The sequence below is a fragment of the Chlorocebus sabaeus genome, chromosome 16 (genome assembly GCF_047675955.1).
Source record: "Chlorocebus sabaeus isolate Y175 chromosome 16, mChlSab1.0.hap1, whole genome shotgun sequence".
In the NCBI taxonomy this organism is placed as follows: domain Eukaryota; kingdom Metazoa; phylum Chordata; class Mammalia; order Primates; family Cercopithecidae; genus Chlorocebus; species Chlorocebus sabaeus.
In genome coordinates, this window is record NC_132919.1 from 67,067,325 (window position 1) to 67,089,793 (window position 22,469).

The 22,469-nt window shown below is 45.0% G+C and overlaps 1 protein-coding gene across 3 annotated transcripts in view; it reads right to left on the bottom strand.

The window, feature by feature from the left end:
• The window catches only part of LOC103243316 (protein DBF4 homolog B), a 43,945-nt gene extending 23,514 nt beyond the window's left edge, over positions 1-20,431 (bottom strand). The window contains exons 1-3 of one of the 3 annotated variants that reach the window (XM_073005229.1): positions 18,684-19,037; positions 18,157-18,219; positions 4,537-4,691 (exon numbers count right to left, since the gene is read on the bottom strand). In XM_073005229.1, coding sequence (XP_072861330.1) covers positions 4,537-4,691; positions 18,157-18,219; positions 18,684-18,702 — 237 coding nt within the window. In that variant the 5' untranslated portion in view covers positions 18,703-19,037. Of the gene's footprint in view, positions 1-4,536; positions 4,692-18,156; positions 18,220-18,683 lie in introns of all 3 variants that reach the window. The other 2 variants (XM_073005230.1, XM_073005231.1) reach the window with 2 other exon arrangements.
• Positions 20,432-22,469: the final 2,038 nt, after the last annotated feature.

The window sequence follows — 22,469 nt, forward strand, 5'->3', positions numbered from 1 at the left end:
AAAGGCTAAATGACAGAAAGGTCTAAAAGTTCAAAATGTAATTATGGGCCAGTTTGGTTATATAATCCTCATTCTATCCATCCTCACCGAGTTTCTGCAGTCCCGAGTTTCTGGGTTTGACAGCAAAGGGCCTCTCCATTCCAAGCCTATTCATCTAGTTTCCCCAGTTGTTAGTCTCTTTTGGGCCAAGAACTATCATGCTGTCTTTTTTTTTTTTTTTTGGAGACAGAGTCTTGCTCTGTTGCCCAGGCTGGAGTGCAACGGCACAATTTTGGCTCACTAGCACCTCTGCCTCCTGGGTTGAAGCGATTGTTATGCCTCAGCCTCCCGAGCGGCTGGGACTACAAGTGCGCGCTACCATGCCCTGCTAATTTTTTATATAAGGTTTCATTATGTTGGCCAGGCTGGTCTAGAACTCCTGACCTCAGGTGATCTGACCACCTCAGCCTCTCAAAGCGCTGGGATTACAGATGTGAGCCACTGAGCCCAGCCTAAATATATATATATATTTTGTTTGTTTGTTTGTTTTTGAGATGGAGTCTTGCTTTGTTGTACAGGCTGGAGTGCAGAGGCACGATCTTGGCTCACTGTAACCTCCACCTCCCGGTTTCAAGCAGTTCTCCTACCTCAGCCTCCCGAGTAGCAGGGATTACAGGTGCATGCCACCACACCTGGCTAATTTTTGTATTTTCAGTAGAGACTGTGTTTCACCATGTTGGCCAGGCTGATCTCGAACTCTTGGCTTCAATCCCAAAGTGCTGGGATTACAAGCGTGAGCCACCGTGCCCAGCCCCTAAAAATATTTTAATGGAATCAAATACAGTAAATGCTTTTTACTCAAAGTTGTTCACCTGTGTTATTTCTAAACGCTAAAAATTATTAAGACTCTAAATATCCACAGGGCAACAGTTAAGTAAATTAATAATCCACTCAAAAGAATATTATATTCCCATTGCAAATGATACATATGAAGGGCAATAATAATAGAAAAGTGCTAATGCTTTAAGGTTATAGGTAAAAAGTTGATAATTAAAAATGTACTAATGCCAGCTGGGTGCTGTGGCTCATGCCCATAATCCTAACATTTTGGGAGGCTGAGGTCGGGTGGATGCCAAGAGTAAAAGACCAACCTGGCCAACATAGCAAGACCCTGTCTCTAAAATTTAAAAAGAAAGTACTCATGATCACAGCTAGAAAAAAATAAGCATTGCCCTGCCCTTCCCAGCCCTGCCCTCAGCTCCCTCTTGCAGGCAACTGGGTAAGGCAAAAAAAAAAAAAAAAAAAAAGGCCAGGTGTGGTGGCTCACACCTGTAATCCCAGCACTTTGGGAGGCTGAGGTGGGTGGATCACCTGATATCAGAAGTTCCAGACCAGCCCAACCAACATGGAGAAACCCAGTCTCTACCAAAAATACAAAATTAGCCAGGCATGGAGGCGCATGCCTGTAATCCCAGCCCCTCGGGAGGCTGAGGCAGGAGAATCGCTTGAACCCAGGAGGTGGAGGTTGCAGTGAGCTGAGATTGTGCCATTGCACTCCAGCATGGGCAACAAGAGCGAGACTCCGTCTCAAAATAAATAAAGAAAAAGGGCCAGTAGCAGTGGCTCAGGCCTGTAATCCCAGTACTTTGGGAGGCTGAGGCAGGAGGATTACTTGAACCCAGGAGGTTGTGACCAGTCTGGGGAACATGGCGACACTCTGCATCTACAAAAAAATACAAAAATGAGCAGGGCATCGTGGCAAGCACCTGTAGTCCCAGCTACAGGGAGACTGAGGTGGGAGGATCGACTGAGTCCGGGGAGGTTGAGGCTGTATGAGGCTGTAGTGAGCCATGATGGCGCCACTGCATTCTAGCCTGGGTGACTGACTGTGGCCCACTATCAAAAAAAAAAAAAAAAAAAAAGAAGCACAATAAAACAAAGGCAGGATGGAGGCAGAAGGAAGATGGAAATTTACCCCGGGCCAGGAGTATCAAGGGGAGTTGCCCAAGCATATAGGGAGTGGTTTCCTTTTTGGGGTGATGAAAATGTTCTACAATTGACTATGCGATCATACAACTTACACATTCCTGTGACTATACTAAAAACCACTGAGCTGTGCACTTTAAATGGATGAATTTTATGATATGTGAATTATATCTAAATTAAGAAAAATACTTAAAAATGCTAGTTGTCACTTGGAGTACTTCCATGTTCTCTAAAATTTCTAGAACGAACAGATAATATGTTTATTTATTTATTTATTTTAACATTATTTTTGAGACAGGGTCTTGTTTTGTCATCCAGGCTGGAGTGTAACGGTGCAATCATAGCTCACTGCAGCCTCAAACTCCTGAGTTCAGGTAATCCTTCCACCTTAGCCTCCTGAGTAGCTGGACTATAGGCATGTGCCACTGCCCCCAGCTAACCTTTTTTTTTTTTTTTTTTTTTTTGAGATGGAATCTTGCTCTTGTTACCCAGGCTGGAGTGCAATGATGTGATCTCAGCTCACTGCAACCTCTGCCACCTGAGTTCAATTGATTTTCCTGCCTCAGCCTCCTGAGTAGCTGGGATTACAGGCATGTGCCACCACGCCAGGTTAATTTTGTATTTTTAGTAGAGATGGGGTTTCTCCATGTTGGTCAGGCTGGTCTCAAACTCCTGACCTTAGGTGATCTGCCCGCCTGGGCCTCCCAAAGTGCTGGGATTATAGGAGTAAGCCACTGTGCCTGGGAATTATAATTTTATTTTTTGTAGAGATGAGGTCTCACTGTGTTGCTCAGGTTGGTCTCAAACTCCTGGACTCAAGCAATCCTCCCACCTCAGCCTCCCAAAGTGTTGAGATCACTGATGTGAGCCACCACAACCCGCCATTCAGTTTCCTTTTTTTTGACTGGACGTGGTGGCTCACACCTGTAATCCCAGCACTTTGGGAGGCCGAGGCAGGCGGATCACGAGGTCAGGAGATCAAGACCATCCTGGCTAACACGGTAAAACCTCGTCTCTACTAAAAATACAAAAACATTAGCCGGGCATGGTGGTGGGCACCTGTAGTCCCAGTTACTCAGGAGGCTGAGGCAGGAGAATGGCATGAACCTGGGAGACAGAGCTTGCAGTGAGCCGAGATCCCGCCACTGCACTCCAACCTGGGTGAGAGAGCGAGGCACTGTCTCAGAAAAAAAAAAAAAAAAAAACGTTTCTTTTTTTCTTGAGACAGGGTCATGCTGTGTCACCTTGGCTGGACTGCCTCCTGGGGCTCAAGCGAGTCTCATACCTCAGCCTACTGAGTAGCTGAGACTACAGGCATGTGCCACTGGACCTGGTTAATTTTTGTATTTTTAGTAGAGACAGGGTTTTGCCATATTGGCCAGGGTGATCTAAACTCCCAGGCTCAAGTGATCCACCTGGTTCGGCCTCCCAAAGTGCTAGGATTACAGGTGTGAGCCACTGCATCCAGCCTTTTTTTGAGACAAGGTCTCACTCTGTTGTCCAGGCTGGAGTGCAGTGGCACAAGATCTTGTCTTCAGCTCACTGTAACCTCCGCCTTTTGGGCTCAAGTGATCCTCCTACCTCAGCCTCCCAACTACAATCATGCACCACGACACCCGCTTAATTTTTTGTATGCTTTGTAGAGACAGATTCTTGTCATGTTGCCAGGCTGATCTTGAACTCCTGGACTCAAGTGATCTGTCCTCCTCAGCCTCCCAAAGTGCCGGGATTACAGTCATGAGCCACTGTGCCCAGCCTAAGTTTCTAATATGGAAAAAGATTTATCTTTAGTTTTTAAAGGTTATTTATTATCATTATTATTTTTTGAGACAGAGTCTCGCTCTGTCTCCCAGGCTGGAGTGCAGTAGTATGATCTCGGCTCACTGCAAACTCCGCCTCCCAGGGTCAAATAATCCTCCTGCCTCAGCCTTCTGAGCAGCTGGGACTATAGGCGCCAACCATGATGCCTGGCTAATTTTTGTATTTTTAGTAGGGACAGGGTTTTGTTGTTTAGGCCAGGGTGGTCCCGAACTCCTGACCTCAAGTAATCCACCTGCCTTGGCCTCCCAAAGTGCTCGGATGATAGATGTGAGCCACTGCACCTGGCCAAAAAAATGGTTTATGTTTAAAATTGCTTTGGGAAATGTAGTGAGACCTTTGAAAATACCTGGAAACTGCTGGGCGTGGTGGCTCACACCTGTAATCCCAGCACTTTGGGAGGCCGAGGTGGGCAGAACACGAGGTCAGGAGTTCAAGACAACCCTGGCCAACAAGGTGAAACCCCATCTCTACTAAAAAGACAAAATTAGCCAGACATGGTGGTGTGCACCTGTAATCTCAGCTACTGGGGAGGCTGAAGCAGGAGAATTGCTTGAACCTGGGAGGCAGAGGTTGCAGTGAGTTGAGATTGTGTGACTGCACTCCAGCCTGGGTTATAGATCAAGACTCCATCTCAAAAAAAAAAAAAAAAAAAAAGGAAAATACCTGGAAACTATAGATATAATCCCTATCCAATTCCTGCTCTACAGCGCAAATGCACATGGTATCACAGGAGAAGAGCAGGTTACCTACCCCACCCAGTTGCTGAATGGCCCCTGTCAAAAACTGGAGATTCTTGCCAGCAGGCAGATCCAAGTAAAAGGACTTTCCGGAAAAGGGATGCTTCCCAGCACCTGGTGAGTTCTTCTGGCATTTTCCCAGATACCTGGAAACCCCTAGCTGAGCCCCTAGAAAACAATAAAGAGGAGCAAAGTAAGAAGCTTGAAAAGAGAGTCCTGAGGCCAGGTGGCCCTCACTGACAGTTCAGTCTGTGTGCTATAACAGTGCAGACTAGGCCCTGGGCACACACAGACAGCTGCAAAGCCAATGCCCTTACCCTCATGAAGCTCAGATGTGGTGAAACTAGAACCTTCCAAACAAGATAATAAGCAAACAAGGCTTGCTGACTTCTTCACTTCTTCCTTAGAATCTAAATCTAGGGAAGCCATTTAAGTAAAAAGGAATTAGACAGATCCCCAAACCAGACACTGGGGGGCTGTGGTAAGCTAGGGAAAAGAGGGCCCAGATTCACAGGGGGCGCCAGGCAGGAGGATGCTTTCTAGCTGTGCTGAGCGAGTCACTGCCTGCCATGTTGCCAGTGCCAAGTAAGCAGCCCAGCCCTAACCAGTCAGCAGGGTAACATCATGCCAGTGTTGCAGCCTAGCTTAGGGCAAATATGCATGTGTATTTGAGACAGGTAAGAGGGTAGGGGGACAGTGAACTTGTTGGCTCCTGAATGGGCCTACTTCCTAACCTCTCCATTTGGTAACTTAGGTAATTATAACTCAAAAAGACAGCTCTTGAAAAACAGGACAAAGAGCCTGTGTGTGTGTGTGTGTGTGTGTGTGTGTTTGTGTTGGAGAGCACAGAATGCTGCTGCAAATGGAGAGTGAAGGAGCCCATATTCCAGGGGCTCTGCAGCATAGTGGGGCCATTTCCTCTTCTTTTTTTTTCTTTTTCCCTTTTGAAATGGAGTTTTGCTCTTGTTGCCCAGGCTGGAGTGCAATAACGTGATCTTGGCTTACCGCAACCTCCTTCTTCCGGGTTCAAGCGATTCACTTACCTCAGCCTCCCCAGTAGCTGGGGTTACAGGCATGCGCCATCACGCCTGGCTAATTTCATATTTTTAGTAGAGTCAGGGTTTCTCCACGTTGGTCAGGCTGGTTGCAAACTCCCAACCTCAGGTGATCCACCTGCCTCGGCCTCCCAAAGTGCTGGGATTACAGGCATGAGCCACAGCGCCCAGCCTGGGTTGTTTCCTCCTCTATGCAACCTCCAATCCCTAGACTCAATGGAGGGACACATGAGATAGCGCATAAGCTTTTGATCTTCCTTCCAGGAGCACGTTACCAATCAGAGTGGCTAATGTCCCAAAGGAACATTTGTGTATAAGAAAACATGAGGCAACTGAAGAAAGCAAGTACTACCAAAGAAACTTTCTCTGGTATAGATTGTCTGTCATAATAATGAACCAGATAGGAAAAAGAAAAAACCATTAAAGTATAATAAATATCATCAAAAAGGCTAGGGAGGATACAGGAAACATAAAGCAGGAACGGCAGTTAAAGAAAAGAATTAGGACGGGCACAGTGGTTCATACCTGTAATACCAGCTGGGAAGCTGAGGTGAGCACATTACTTAAGGCCAGGAGTTCAAGACCAGCCTGGGCAACATGGCAAAACCCTGCCTCTACCAGAAAAATTAGCTGGGCATGGTGGTGCACGCCTGTAATCCCAGCTACTCGGGTGGCTGAGGCACAGTAATTGCCTGATCCCGGGAGGCAGACGTTGCAGTGAGCTGAGATCATGCCACTGCACTCCAGTCTGGGTGACGGAGGGAGACTCCGTCTCAAAAAAGGAAAAAAAAAAATTAGTTGGAGGCCGGGCGCGGTGGCTCAAGCCTGTAATCCCAGCACTTTGGGAGGCCGAGACGGGCGGATCACGAGGTCAGGAGATCGAGTCCATCCTGGCTAACACGGTGAAACCCCGTCTCTAGTAAAAAATACAAAAAAATAGCCGGGCGAGGTGGTGGGCGCCTGTAGTCCCAGCTACTCGGGAGGCTGAGGCAGGAGAATGGCGTAAACCCAGAAGGCGGAGCTTGCAGTGAGCTGAGATCCGGCCACTGCACTCCAGCCCGGGCGACAGAGCGAGACTCCGTCTCAAAAAAAAAAAAAAAAAAAAAAAAAAAAAAAAAAAAAAATTAGTTGGAGATAATGGACATGAAAAACAAAGTATTTTAAAAATCTTGGCCGGGTGCCATGTTTCACACCTGTAATCCCAGCACTTTGGGAGGCCGAGGCAGGTGGATCACTTGAGATAAGGACTTTTGAGACCAGCCTGGCCAACATGGTGAAACCTTGTCTCCACTAAAAATACAAAAAATAACCAGGCATGGTGGCTCACGCCTGTAATCCCAGCTACTCGGGAGGCTGAGGCAGAATTGCTTGAACCCAGGAGGTGGAGGTTACAGTGAGTTGAGGTCACACTACTGCACTCAAGCCTAGGAGACAGAGCGAGATTCTTCTTCTTCTTTTTTTTTTTTTTTATTTAAAAAAAGCCAGATAATAGCAAGTGTTGGTGAGGATATGAGAAACTGGAACCCTCACATACTTCTGGAGGGAATGTGGAATGGTGCAGTCACATTGGAAAAACCATGTATCAGTTTCTCAAAAGGTTAAAACACAGAGTTACCGTATGACCCAGCAATCTTACTCCTAGGTATAGCCTTGAGAAATGAAAATACAGCCACATGAATGAAAACCTGTAAATGAATGCTTATAGCAATATTAATCATATAGCCAAAAAGTGAAGTCTTTCCCACCCTGCAAGATGATGGGTGAAAAAGTTGAGAAGCCAGATATAAACCCAAGGCCAAGAAGGCTGATGCTGGTGGCAAGGTGAAAAGGGGCAACCTCAAGGAGAAAACGCCCAAGAAGGGGAAACCCCATTGCAGCCGCAATCCTGTCCTTGTCAGAGGAACTGCAGATATTCCCGATCTGCTATGTATTCCAGAAAGGCCATGTCCAGGAAGAAGTACTCAGCTGCTAAATCCAAGGTTGAAAAGAAAAAGAAATTTCTTGCAACTGTTACAAAACCAGTTGGTGTTGACAAGAACAGTGGTACCCAGGTGGTTAAACTTCACAAAATGCCTAGATATTATCCTACTGAAGATGTGCCTCTAAAGCTGCTGAGTCATGGCAAAAAAAACCCCCTTCAGTCAGCATGTGAGAAAACTGCGATCCAGCATCACCTCCAGGACCACTCTGGTCATCCTCACTGGGCGCCACAGAGGCGAGAGGGTGGTTTTCCCGAAGCAGCTGGTCTTGGGACTGGACCTCTGGTCCTCGACCAAGTTCCTCTACAAAAAACACACCAGAAATCTGTCATTGCCACCTCAACCAAAATTGGTAGCAGCAATGTGAAAATAGCAAAACATCTTACTGGTGCACAAGATTTATCAGAAAGTTGTGGACTCACGTTTTACAAAAAAAAATCAAACCTTTTCTCAGCTCCAGGGCTACCTGTGATCTGTGTTTGCCCTGATGAATGGAACTTATCCTCACAAATTGGTGTTCTGAATTTCTTAAGAACCTAATAACTGATAACATTTTGTGTCTCTTAAAAAAAAAGTGGAAACTCATATGTCCATCTGATTAATGGATAAACAAAATGTGGTATATCCATATAATGGAATACTACTCAACAATGAAAAGGAATGATGTACTGACACATGATACCACATGGATAAACTGCAAAAGCATCATGCTAAGTGAAAGAAAACAGTCACAAAAGACTACATATTGTATAACTCTATTTATATGAAATGTCCAGAAGAGGCAAATTTATAGAAACAGAAAGTAGATCAGCAGATGACTAGGGCTGGGGAATCAGGAAAAGTTTGGGAGTGGCTGCTAATGGGTATTCTTTTTTGGAGTAAGAAAAGCGTTCTAAATTGATTGTGGTGATGGCTGCCCAATTCTGTGAACATACTAAGTCACTGAATGTACACTTTATATGGGTGAACCGTGTGGTGTGTGAACTATAACTCAATAAAGCTGTTAAGAAAAAAAAAAAATGGGACAGGCGTGGTGGCTCACGCTTGTAATCCCAACACTTTGGGAGGCCAAGGTGGGTGGATAATGAGGTCAGGACATCAAGACCATCCTGGCCAACATAGTGAAACCGTATCTCTACTAAAAATACAAAAATCAGCTGGGCGTGGTGGCATGTGCCTGTAATTCCAGCTACTTGGGAGGCTGAGGCAGAAGAATTGCTTGAACCAGGGAGTCAGAGGTTTCAGTGAGCCGAGATCATGCCACTGCACTCTAGTCTGGCGACAGAACAAGACTCCATCTCAAAAAAAAAAAAAAAAAAAAATTTATTTTGAGACAGAGTCTCACTCTGCTGCCCAGGCTAGAGTGTAGTGGCACGATCTTGGCTCACTGCAGCCTCCGCCTCCCAGGTTCAAGTGATTCTTCTGCCTGAGCCTCAAGTAGCTGGGATTACAGGTATGCAGCACCAAAGCCAGCTCTAAAAGAAAAACAGCTTAAATCTCAATATTTGCACAGTCTCAAAGTATCTTCCTGTAAGATAGTTATTTATTACAAAAGGTAAAACAGTAACTTCATGTGGAAAAATCTAGCAGACACCACTTTTAATCAAGGGATCGAAGTTAATGAGATTTATCTTATCTTCATCATGTGCCTCTTGATAACACATACTGGAGAGGGGATAACATCACTTCTGCGCCAAAAATGCTTTAGCTGAATTCAATCATGTGGACATATCAAACAAACCCAAATTTAGAGGTGACTTCAAAAGTACTGAGGTCATCAAAGACAAAGAATGAGGAGCTCCTCTCAGGAGGAGACTAAGGAGATATGATAACTAAAAGCAACGTGTAATCTTTTTTTTTTTTTTTGAGATGGAGTCTTGCTCTGTCACCCAGGCTGGTGTGCAGTGGCGCGATCTCGGCTTACTGCAACCTCTGCCTCCGAGGTTCAAGAGATTCTCCTGCCTCAGCCTTCCAAGTAGCTGGGACTACAGGCACGCGCCACCACACCCAGCTAATTTTTGTATTTTAAGTAGAGACAGCCACGTGGCCCAGGATGGTCTTGATTTCCTGAACTCATGATCCACCCGCCTCGGCCTCCCAAAGTGCCGGGATTACAGACGTGAGCCACTGTGCCTAGCTGCAACATGTAATCTTAAATCAGGAAAAGAACATTGGCGGATAATTGGTAAAATATGAATGAGATCTACTGATTAGTTAGTAACATCAATATTAATTTCCTGATTATTTTTCTTTTCTTTCTTTTGAGACAGGATCTCACTGTCGCTCAGGCTAGAGTGCAGTAGTGTGATCATGGCTCATTGTAGCGTTGACCTCCTGGGCTCAAGTGATCCTCCCCGTGAGCCTCCTGAGTAGCTGGGACCACGTGCGCCACCATGTCATGCACCACCACACCCAGCAAATTTTTTTGATTTTCTGTAGAGACGAGATCTCATTATGTTGCCCATTCTGGTCTTGAACTCCTGGGCTCAAGTGATCGTCTCACCTCAGCCTCCCAAAGTGCTGGGATTACAAGCATGAGCCAACATGCCTAGCCCCCTGGGGTTTTTTTTTTTTTTTGAGACCAAGTTTTGCTTTGCACCCAGGCTGGAGCACAGTGGCACGATCTTGGCTCAGTGCAACCTCTGCCTCCCGGATTCAAGTGATTCTCCTGCCTCAGCCTTCCAAGTAGCTGGGATTACAGGTGCCCGCCACTACATCCAGCTAATTTTTTTTTGTATTTTTAGTAGAGACAGAGTTTCACCATGTTGGCCAGGCTGGTCTCAAAATCCTAACCTCAATAGATCCGCCTGCCTCGGCCTCCCAAAGTGCTGGGATTACAGGGGTGAGTCACCACGCCTGGCCTGGATTTTTCTAACTGTACTATTATTACAAAGATGTTAATATTTGGGTAAAGAGTAGGAACTTTTGACTATTCTTGAAACTTTTTTATAACTGTGAAATTATTTTAAAATTAAAATAAAAAATGAAAAGATCTATCCACATCAATAGATGAGCTGAATATAACAGTGTGAGCTGGTAAATTAGGTTGAGTAACTCTTCCAGAAGGTATCACAAAGAGATAAATAAATGGACATCAGAGAATTTAAGAAATGCAGAGGATAGGGATAGAAGTGTCAACACCACCAGAAGAGTTGCAAAGGGGGAGAAACAATGGAGAGAAGAAAGCATTTGAAGAAATAATGATCTGGGCTTCTGAATAAATGTGGAAGATGAATACAAGAACTTCTGTTCTCTCTCCAAATACCACTAAAGTGACAGAAAAGGAATAAAAATAGATAAAGATACTGGCAAGAAGACAACAGGCAAGAGATGCCACAAAATGTTGGAAGCTGGAAATTAGATGGGTGAGTGAAAAACAGACATGAGATGAGAGAAGGCTAAATCCTAAGCCAACAAGAAGCAAGCCGATTAGAGCTGAAAGGCCCAATCAGACGGACCATATAGAATAGAATGCTAGAATGAAACAGTAGGCTAAAATACCAATTATTTGAAAGCCTTTAAAAGGAATAGACTCTCAGAACCCTCTCCCATCCCAGCAGAAGACTAGAGCTGTGGTTCTTAACTGGGGGATATTTTTCCCCTCAGGGCATACTTGGCAACCTCTGGAAATGTTTTTGGTTGTCACAACTGGGAAGTGGGTGTGATCCTGGCATCTAGTGGGTGGAGGCCAGAGATGCCACTTAATATCTTACGAAGCACAGGACAACCTCGGAAAACAGTTACTTGGCTCAAAATGTCAATAGTCTTGCGGCCGGAAAAATCCCTGGACTAGAGGAACACTGGGTACAGGTGAAAGCAAAGATAAAGCCCTAGTGAAAACACAGGGGATCAAAAGAATGTCTGTATACTTAACAGTAAGACCTACAGATCTCTTGCCCCAGTGAGCTCCCAGAATGCTGACAAGCTTATACTTACCAGAGGTTTGGAGGACTCTTCTCTAGGGAACTGACTAGCCCAAGACAAAAACATACAAACTAGTGACAACTGAGGTCCCTGCCCCACAAAATTGCCAGGTCCCAGCTTACAATGAAGTTTATCAAGTTGACAACCCCTTCTCCTCATTCTTAAATATGAATAGGTAAACAAAGATCATCAGAAAGCAAGTTTCTAACAAGAAATTAGGCTAGGCTGGGCGCGGTGGCCGTTTGTAATCCCAGCACTTTGGGAGGCCGAGGCAGGTGGATCACCTGAGGTCAGGAATTCAAGACCAGCCTGGCCAACACGGTGAAACCCTATCTCTACCAAAAATACAAACAATTACCCAGGTGTGGTGGCAGGTGCCTGTGGTCCTAGCTACTCGGGAAGCCGAGGCAAGAGAATTGCTTGAACCTGGGAGGGGGAGGTTGCAGTGAGCTGAGATCACGTCACTGCACTCCAGCCTGGCAGACAAAGCAAGACTCTGCCTCAAAAAAAGAAAGAAAAAAGAAATTAGGAAAAAAGATGAAAGAAAGAAAAAAAGAAAGAAAAAAAGAAATTAGGCTAGCAGAAAAAATAGAAGAGGAAATAGACACAATGTAGGAAGCAGAAGAAAACTAAAAAGAAACAAAAACAGTACAATCAACAACCAGTGAGTGGAAAGGGAATACATTATATCCATTAAGCACAACAAGACACTGTGAGAAAAGAAACACACAGAAAAGAAAAAGTTCTTGGAAATGTATGTTATAGAAATTAAAAATTCAACAAAAATTGGAGATTAAGTTGTGGAAATTTTCTAGAGAACAGAATGAAAGACAAATAGATGGAAAATGGGAGAGAAAAACAAGAAAATCGGCCGGGTGTGGTGGCTCACACCTGTAATCCCAGCACTTTCGGAGGCTGAGGTGGGTGGATCACCTGAGGTCAGGAGTTTGAGACCAGCCTGGCCAACATGGTGAAACCCCATTTCTACTAAAAATATAAAAATTAGCCGGGTGTCGGGTGCCTGTAATCCCAGCTACCTGGGAGGCTGAGACTGGAGAATCACTTGAACCTGGGAGGCAGAGGTTGCAGTGAGCTGAGATCGCACCATTGCATTCCAGCTTAGGCAATAAGAGCAAAACTCTGTCTCAAAAGAAAATCAAAAGAAGAATCTATGAGATCTAATATCCAAACAATTAAAGTTCCAGAAACAGAAAAGAGAAAACAGAAGGGACAAATATTATAGAAATAATGCTAAAAATTTCCCAGAACTAAAGAAAATGCTGTTCCAGATTGAAAGGTACCTGCTCCATAAATGAAGAGAGTCCCACATCAAGACACACTGTCATGGAATTTCAGAATACTGAAGAGAAAGACAAGATTTGACTTACATTGTAGCCAATACTGGAGACCAGCTAATCTAAAAAGCCTTCCTATAGGAGCCTCTCTGAACCTATTCTGGTTTGGGGGCTGCCCATTAAAAAAATAAATAAATAAGCTAGGCACGGTAGCTCACATCTGTAATCCCAGAACTTTGGGAGATCAGGGTGGGATCACTTGAGCTCAGGACTTCAAGACCAGCCTGGGCAACAAAGTGAAACTCCATTTCTACAAAAAATCAAAATTTAATAATTTTTGACAATAATAGCAATAAAAATAACAAATATATATCACTTGCTATGCACAATATATTCTCAACAGGTCTATAAAGAAGATAAAATTATTATACCTGTTTTACAGATAAAGAAATCGAGGCACAGAGAAATCCTGTATGCCCAAGATCATACTGTTAGTAAGGGGTAGAACTGGAATGAAGGATACATCTTATTACTTGTTTAGTGAAAGTTAAAAACAAATACAAAAAAACATACAGAGACTGTTACCACATTGGCATATAGATGGATACATGTTGAGACAGTCTTGTCTAAATTTATACAGAATTTCAGGAAAGCCAAATATTGCTGTGGGGCTCCCCAAACTTAATTCATTTTTAAAATTTTTATTGGATTTCAATAGCTTTTGGGGTACAGGTAGTTTTTGGTTACATAGATGAGTCATACAGTGAATTACGAGATTTTAGTGCACCTGTTACCCAAGCAACATACACTATACCAAATATGTAGTCTTTTATCCCTCACCCCTCTCCTAACCTTCCCCCTCATCAAGTCCCCAAAGTCCATTATATCACTTTGCACGTCTTTGCATCCTCATAGCTTAGGTCCCACTTACAAGTGAAAACTAAATGGAATTTGGTTTTCCATTCTGAGTTACTTCACTTACAGTAATGGCCTCCAGCTCCATCCAAGTTGTAGAAAAAGACTTTTTTTTTTTTTTTTAAATGGCTGAGTAGTATTCCATGATGTAAAAAAATATAGAATTTAAAATACAGGGGGTCCAACACAGGAAAGAGGCAAAAAGAATTCCACAGAATAATGAGGGGAGATGGGAGGATGAAATCAGCGCAACAGGCCTAGTACACAGCCAGACCAGACTGGAGTACTAAAACGCTATGTCTCCAAGACAAATTGACAGACCCTCTGATGAGCTTGAAAGTATTGAGAGAAAGCCCATACTCTGGTGAAGAGTTTGGACCTGAATTAGTGATCCATACATAAAAAACAAAGAAAATCTCCTAGTTTATTATATAGCTCAGTGGTGAACAATGTTTTTGTTTGTTTGAGACGGAATCTTTCTCTGTTGCCCAAGCTGGAGTGCAGTGGCATGATCTCGGCTCACTGCACCTCCACCTCCCGGGTTCAAGTGATTCTCTTGCCTCATTCTCCCAAGTAGCTGGGATTACAGGCATGCGTGACATCCTACTGATTTTTGCATTTTTAGTAGAGACAGGGTTTCACCATGTTGGCCAGGCTGGTCTCAAACTCCTGACCTCAGGTGATCCATCTGCCTTGGCCTCCCAAAGTGCTAGGAATACAGGTGTGAGCCACCTTGCCCAGCCGAATAATGTTTACATAAGGAAAATCATGTTGGCGGGGCACGGTGACTCACGCCTGTAATCTCAGCACTTTGGGAGGCCGAGGCAGGCCGATCACGAGGCCAGGAGATCGAGACCATCCTGGCTAACATGGTGAAACCCCATCTCTACCAAAAACATACAAAAAATTAGCCAGGCCTGGTGGCAGGCGCCCGTAGTCCCAGCGACTCCAGAGGCTGAGGCAGAAGAATGGCATGAACCCAGGAGGCAGAGCTCGCAGTGAGCCCAGGTCACGCCACTGCACTCCAGCCTGGGCAACAGAGCAAGACTCCATCTCAAAAAAGAAAAAAAAAAAAGTCAATACAAATGACTAAACCAAAATTACTACATATATACTGGGGGGATAAGAGGGATAAGAGGAAAGGTGGGAAATGTATGTGTGTTTGTGTGTGGTGCAAAGAAGTGGTAGGACAGAACAAATCTTTATTGCCCATAGAAGAAAGTCAATAGACATAATTCAAAATTGGCTGGGCATGGTGGTTCACGCCTGTAATTCCAGCACTTTGGGAGGCTGAGGTGGGCAGATCACTTGAGCCCAAGAGTTCAAGACCAGCCTGGGCAACATAGGGAGACCCCATCTCTATAAAAAAAAAGAAGATAGGCCGGGTGTGGTGGCTCACGCCTGTAATCCCAGCACTCTGGGAGGCTGAGGAGGGCAGATTGTGAGGTCAGATGATCGAGACCATCCTGGCTAACATGGTGAAACCTCATCTCTACTAAAAATACAAAAAATTGGGCTGGGTGCAGTGGCTCAGGCCTGTAATCCCAGCACGTTAGGAGGCTGAAGTAGGCAGATCACGAGGCCAGGAGATCAAGACCATCCTGGCTAATACAGTGAAACCATATCTCTACTAAAAAGACAAAAAATTAGCCAGGCATGGTGGCACGTGCCTGTAGTCCCAACTACTCGGGAGGCTGAGGCAGGAGAATCAGTTGAACCCAGGAGGTGGAGGTTGCAGTGAGCCAAGATCAAGCCACTGCACTCCAGCCTGGATGACAGAGTGAGACTCCGTCTCAAAAAAAAAAAAAAAAAAAAAGACATAATTCAAATTGGAAAACAATTAAAACAGTATAAGCATATTACAGAAATAAGGTGGAAACTTCTAGAAGAAATAGAAATAGTTAAAAGCTGTAAATTGTTGTTTCTTAGGAAGTGGGAATCAGACAGCCTGAAAGGAGAGTAACTCTCATGTCTCCTGTTTTTTGTGATAAACTTTGGTTTTTTTTTTTTTTTTTCTTTTTTGAGACAGAGTTTCATTCTTGTTGCCCAGGCTGGAGTTCTATGGCATGGTCTCGACTCACTGCAACCTCCACCTCCTGGGTTCAACTGATTCTCCTGCCTCAGCCTCCCGAGTAGTTGGGACTACAGGCACGTGCCACCATGCCTGGCTAATTTTTTGTCTTTTTAGTAGAGACAGGGTTTCATCATGTCGGCCAGGCTAGTCTTGAACTCGGCCTTGAACTCATCTCACGTGATCCGCCTACCTTGGCCTCCCAAAGTGCTGGGATTACAGCTGTGAGCCACTGCACGTGGCCTGCCTTTTAAGCTATGTCAAGAATCAAACAGGAAGCCAGGTGTGGAGACATGTACCTGTAGACATAGCTACTTGGGAAGCTGAGGCAGGAGAATTGCTTGTACCCAGGACTTTGAGGCTGCAGTGAGCTATGACTGTGCTACTGCACTCCAACCTGAGTGCCTTGCACTCCAGAGCAAGTTCTTGTCTCCAAAATAAAATAATAACAAAAAAATTTTTTTAAAGAATCAAACTGGAGGCCAGGTGTGGTGGCTCACGCCTATAATCCCAGCACTTTGGGAGGCAGAAGCGGGTGGATCACGAGGTCAGGAGTTCAAGACTAGTTCTGACTAACATGGTGAAACCCTGTCTCTACTGAAAATACAAAAATTAGCTGGGCATGGTGGCACGGTCCTGTAATCCCAGCTACTCTGGAGACTGAGGCAGGAGAATCGCTTGAATACAGGAGGTGGAAGTTGCAGTGAGCCGAGATGGCGCTACTGCACTCCAGCCTGAGCGACAAAGCGAGACTCCGTCTCAAAAAAAAAAAAGAAAGAAAAAAAAAATCAAACTGGAATAAAAATGAAAATAAAAACTCTCTAAAATCCACACATAATCATCTTATAGTAAATTTTAAGAACAAATATAAAAAAGTATAATCTAAACTATTGGGCTGGGCGCAGTGGCTCATGCCTGTAATCCCAACACTTTGGGAAGCCAAAGAGGGTGATTGCTTGGGCCCAGGAGTTGAAGACCAGCCTGGGCAACATGGCAAAACCTCGTCTCTACAAAACAAACAAACAACAACAAAAAAAATTAGTTGGGCACGGTGGTGAGTGCCTCTAGTCCCAGCTACCTGGCAGTCTGAGGTGGGAGGATCACTTGAGCCTGGGGAGGCTGAAGCTGCAGTGAGCCATGACTGCTCCACTGCACTCCAGCCTGGGTGAGAGAGCAAGACCCTGAATATTTTTTTTCTTTCATCAATGTAATCCATAGGCTCACATAATCTAAAACATTTAATGAGAAAAGCAGGTCACTTACAAAGCAACAAGAATAAGAAAGAAATGCTGAAGAAAACAAGGAGAAAACACTGTAATTTTTCAATGTGTTGAAGGAAAAAAAATCTTGACTTAAATTTTACTACAAGGCTGAAATAAATATATTCTTGGTTTATCACACAAAGCCTCCTTTTGAAAACACTCTTGAGGGAAGTTCTCCAGAGAAACAGAAAGAAAAAAGAAAAGCAACAAGAGATGAGAAGAATTAAGAATAAATAACTCAGTAAATGAAGTGAATTACTGTTTAAAAGGTAACAAGCCAATGGCATATCTGTTAACAATCCAGAAGTAACACTAGATGGCATTTTTTCTTCTTTGAGACAGTCTCGCTCGGTCACCCAAGTGCAGTGGCGCAATCTCGGCTCGCTGCAAACTCTGCCTCCCAGGTTCAAGCAATTTTCCTGCCTCAGCCTCCTGAGTAGCTGGGACTACAGGCACGCCTCACCACACCCGGCTAATCTTTTGTATTTTTAGTAGAGACGGGGTTTCACCGTGTTAGCCAGGATGGTCTCAATCTCCTGACCTCGTGATCCGCCCGCCTTGGCCTCCCAAAGTGCTGGGATTACAGGAGTGAGCCACCGCGCCCGGCCAACTGGATGGTATTAACTAAAGGGGCAGTATGGAGGGAAGTGCCATGTGCTAAAATACTTACCTAATTAGGTAGCAGTGTTTAACTTACGGATTTTATTGTAAACAACTATGAATGTAGTAATTTATAAATTTAATAAGTCACTCTATCCTGACTCCACATCTGTCTGCTATTCTTGTTCATGAGTCTTACTTGACCTTTACCATGAATCCCAAAACGGTCCATGATGCTGCGTCCATACATACACACATAAAACCACTAAGTAGGCCGGGCGACATGGCTCACGCCTGTAATCCCAGCATTTTGGGAGGCCTAGGCAGGAGGACTGCTTGAGGCCAGGAGTTCGAAACCAGCTTGGCCAACACAGCGAGACCCCCGTCTCAATAAATAAATAAAATGAACAAATAAGTATATAAAAACACTGAGCGATCAGAAAACTCCAACAGGGCGAACATTTCTTGGTCTTTTCCAAGAGACCCTGGGGCAATTTTCATTTCCTGTCCCTAGTTCTGACTTTTTACCCACCTAGGTCCGGGGCCCGGGGCCTACTATCAGCCATGGAACTCTCCAGCTCGAGGCAATCGTCTCCTGAGAAAGGACATAACAGCAGCTCAACCATCTTCACCAACCCTTCAACCTTCCATGCCTCCCGCCCACTACTGTCTCCCAAAACCCGCATAGAAACGCGACTCCTGGGAACAGCAAGCCTCAACTCCATTCCGACCTACATCCCGCGACTCCCGCCAGGCTCTTGTCTCTCATGCTCTCCGCCTCCTTTCAGACTCCGCTCAGTCAAAGGCCGTGACCTCTTGGCCACCTCCAGTCCATCTCAATCTCCATACCTCCCTCCAGGCTGTTGTCCCCTACGTTCCTGTGCCACCTTCACTCCTCGGTCCCCTCAACTCCTGTGGCTCCTTCCCGGCCCCTATACCCTCCTCAGCTTCTGCACCTACCCGCTGCTCAATTCCTAAGCGCCCTCCACCACCCTGCACCTGGCCTCAACTATTAACGACCCCTTCCGCCTTTCTTTCTCCCCTTTCCGGCATCCGTACCCTTTATCGGTTCGCTCATCAAATGCCGGCTCCTTTTCGGCCTCCGTACTCCTTCATCAGAGGCCTCCGTATTACGTTCGCGCGCTCCATGAGCTCTTCCCTACTCTGCAGTCCCGGTTACCCCAGGGGAGCTAAAACATCATTCTCTTGGCGTCCTCGGCCGCGGTTTCAGTTTAAATTTCCTGCCGGCTCCGCCCCTAAAACAAGGCAGTAGCTGCGAGATCCGCCCTACGGTGTCCTTGGAAGGACAATATTAGTTCCGCAAGTCCTCTTTCCGTTCCCCCATCCCCTACGTCTTCTCAAACCGTCTCTTCATTTCTCGGCTCTTCATTGGCTTGACGGCTTTGACCCTTAATGGTCCTCAAGTTGAGGACTAGTTGTCGCTTTTTAGTGATTCTTCACACTGAGCTGCATTGAAATTCCTAGAAGTTTGAATACTAAATAACAAAATAAGCCTAACACCTGCAGAGCATTTGCAGTTTACATAAAGATTTCACTTACACATCATTTCATCTTCACATTTTTGTCCCCCTCCCATTCTTAAATTATTACCTGCCCAACAAAACTTCTCAAAAAACGTATCTTTATCCCTCACATCCCATCTTTTCTTCAATCCATCTGATTAGACTTTGCTAATTAGAGATCATTCAGTGGAGAGCTGGTGACCTCCCCACTAAAACTGTACTTATCCAGGTCAACTGTGATTTCCACAGTCTCAAATACTATCCTTATCATATCCAACTTATAGAAGATGGACCATTCCTTCTTTGATATACTTTCTTCTGTTTGCTTCCATGACTCAGCACTTTTTGCCCTATCTCAGTGGTTCGTCCTCAGACCTCTTTGCCGGATCCAAAGCCACTGTTCACCTATATACGTTGGAGTATGTCAACGGTTTAGCCCTTATCCCTCTCCCTTATCTCCCTAAGAGATCTCATCCAGCTCCATGGCTTTACAATTCAGCTCTGCCATGCCTTCAAATTTTCTGTGACTCTGCCCTGTCTGATCTTCAGACTCACATATTCAAGTGGCTACTGGTTATTTCAATTTGGATGTCTAATAGGCACCTCAGGCTGAACACATTCCAAACAGAACATTTGTTTCACTGCCCCTGTCAAAAAACCACCTGTTCTCCCCGCAGGTCTTCCCCTCTCAGCAAAATGTTACTGTTTACTCAGATGTCACAATCATTCACCCAGTTGCTCAAACCAAAAACCTAGAAGTTATCTTTCAGTACTCTCCCTTGTGCCCATCCCCACTCCAAGAACAAATCCTACTAACTCTGCCTCCAAAGTACATCTGGAATCAGACCACCACCACCCTAGTTCAAGCTGCTATCATTTCTTGCCTAACGTACCCGGTCAATTCTTCACTTGCACTCCCAAGTAGCTTCCTACCTCTCCCCAATATAATCCATTCTCCATTCAGCAACCAGAGTGATAATTTTTATATTTATTTATTTATTTATTGAGAGGGAGTCTCGCTCTGTTGCCCAGGCTGGAGTGCAGTGGTGCGATCACGGCTCACTGCAACCTTTGCCTCCAGGGTTCTGGCCATTCTCCTGCCTCAGCCTCCTGAGTAGCTGGGATTACAGGCGCCTGCCACCACACCCAGCTAATTTTTGTATTTTAGTAGAGTCGGGGTTTCACCAGGTTGGCCAGGCTGGTCTCGAACTCCTGACCTCAGGTGATTCGCCTGCCTCATCCTCCCAAAGTGCTGAGATGACAGGTGTGAGCCACCGTGCCCGGCCCAGGGTGATATTTTTTAAACACTGGTAGAGGTATATATAGTACATATACTTGGTATCTCTTCCAGTGGGACTCCTCCCTGAGGAAGCTTATACATCTCAGACCTGATGAACGAACAAAGGCTTGGCCATATGACTTGCTTTGGCTCATGAAAAAAGAAAAAAGTGACATCACTTCCAAGCAGAAACTTTAAGAGGCAAGATGGTTCAGCATGTTCTTTTTTCACATGTGTGACAGAATTTGTCTAATAGAGGTATCTGCCTCAGCATTGTTTGCAATACCAAAAGATCAAAAGCAATGAAAATATTGATTAACAATGGGCAGTAGGTTAAATAAATTATGGTGTAGTCATACTGTGCAACACTATGCAACTCTAAAAAATGAAAATACTTTAAAATATAAATGTATTTAGGGAGTCCTAGCCAGAGCAATCAGCAAGAAAAAGAAACAAAAGGCATCCAAATAAGTAAAGAGAAAATCAAATTATCTCTGTTTACTGAAGATATGATTCTATACCTAGAAAACCCTGAAGACTCCACCAAAAGGCTCCTAGACCCAATAAATCACTTTAATAAAATTTTAGGATTAAAAAAAATCAACACACAAAAATCAGTAGCATTTCTCTACACCAATAATGTTCAAGCTGAGAGCCAAATCAAGAATGTGATCCCATGTACAATAGTCACACACATGAGGCTGGGTGTGGTGGCTCACGCCTGTAATCCCAGCACTTTGGGAGGCTGAGGCAGGGGGATCACTTGAGGCCAGGAGTTCGAGACCAGCCTGGCCAACATGGTGAAACCCCATCTCCACTAAAAATACAAAAATTAGCCTGGAGTGATGGTACACAACTATAATCCCAGCAACTCGGGTGGCTGAGGCGCGAGGAACACTTGAGCCCAGGAAGCAAAGGTTGCAGTGAGCTGAGATTACCCCACTGCATTCCAGCCTGGGCGACAGAGTGAGATTCTGTCTCCAAAAAAAAAAAAAAAGCCAGCCGAGCACGGTGGCTCACACCTGTAATCCCAGCACTTTGGGAGGCCGAGGCGGGCAGATCACCAGGTCAGGAGATCAAGACCATCCTGGCTAACATGGTGAAACCCCATCTCTACTAAAAATACAAAAAATTAGCCAGGTGTGGTGGCAGGCACCTGTAATCCCAGCTACAGGCTGAGGCAGAATAGCTTGAACCTGGAAGGCAGAGGTTGCGGTGAGCTGAGATCTTGCCATTGCACTCCAGCCTGGGCAACAAGAGTGAAACTCCATCTCAAAAAAAAAAAAAAAAATCATTTCTTTTGCAGCAATGTGAGTGCAGCTGGAGGCCATTCTCCTAAGCAAATTAGCACAGAAACAGAAAACCAAATATTTCATGTTCTCACTTTTAAGTGGGATCTAAACCCTGTATACACACGGACATGAAGATAGGAACAATAGACACTGGGGACTCCAAAAGGAGGGAAGGCTAGAGAGAGGAAAGTGGGTAATGTGTTCACTGTCTGGGTGATGAGATCACTAGAAGCCCAGGCCAGGTGTGGTGACTGATGCCTGTAATCCCACCACTTGGGAGACCAAGGCAAGAGGATCACTTGAGACCAGGGGTTTGAGACCAGCCTGGGCAACATAGGGAGAACCTTTCTCTACAATAAATAAAATTAAAAAGTAGCTGAGCATTAGGTATGCACCTGTGGCCCCAGCTATTGGAGAGGCTGAGGTGAAAAGGTCACTTGAGCCCGGGAGGTCAAGGCTGCAGTGAGCTATGATTGCCCCACTGCAGTCCAGTCTGGGCAACAGAGACAGACTCTGCACCCCCTGCCCCCGCCCCACCCCCCGACAAGCCCAAATTACAGCATCACACAATATACCCTTGTGACAAACTTGCACATGTACCCCCAAATCTAAAATTTAAATTTAGGCCAGGAGTGGTAGCTTATGCCTGTAATCCCAGCACTTTGGGAGGCCGAGGCAGGCCGACTGCTTGACCCCAGGAGTTTGAGACCAGTCTGGGCAAGGTGGTGAAACTCTGTCTCTACTAAAAATG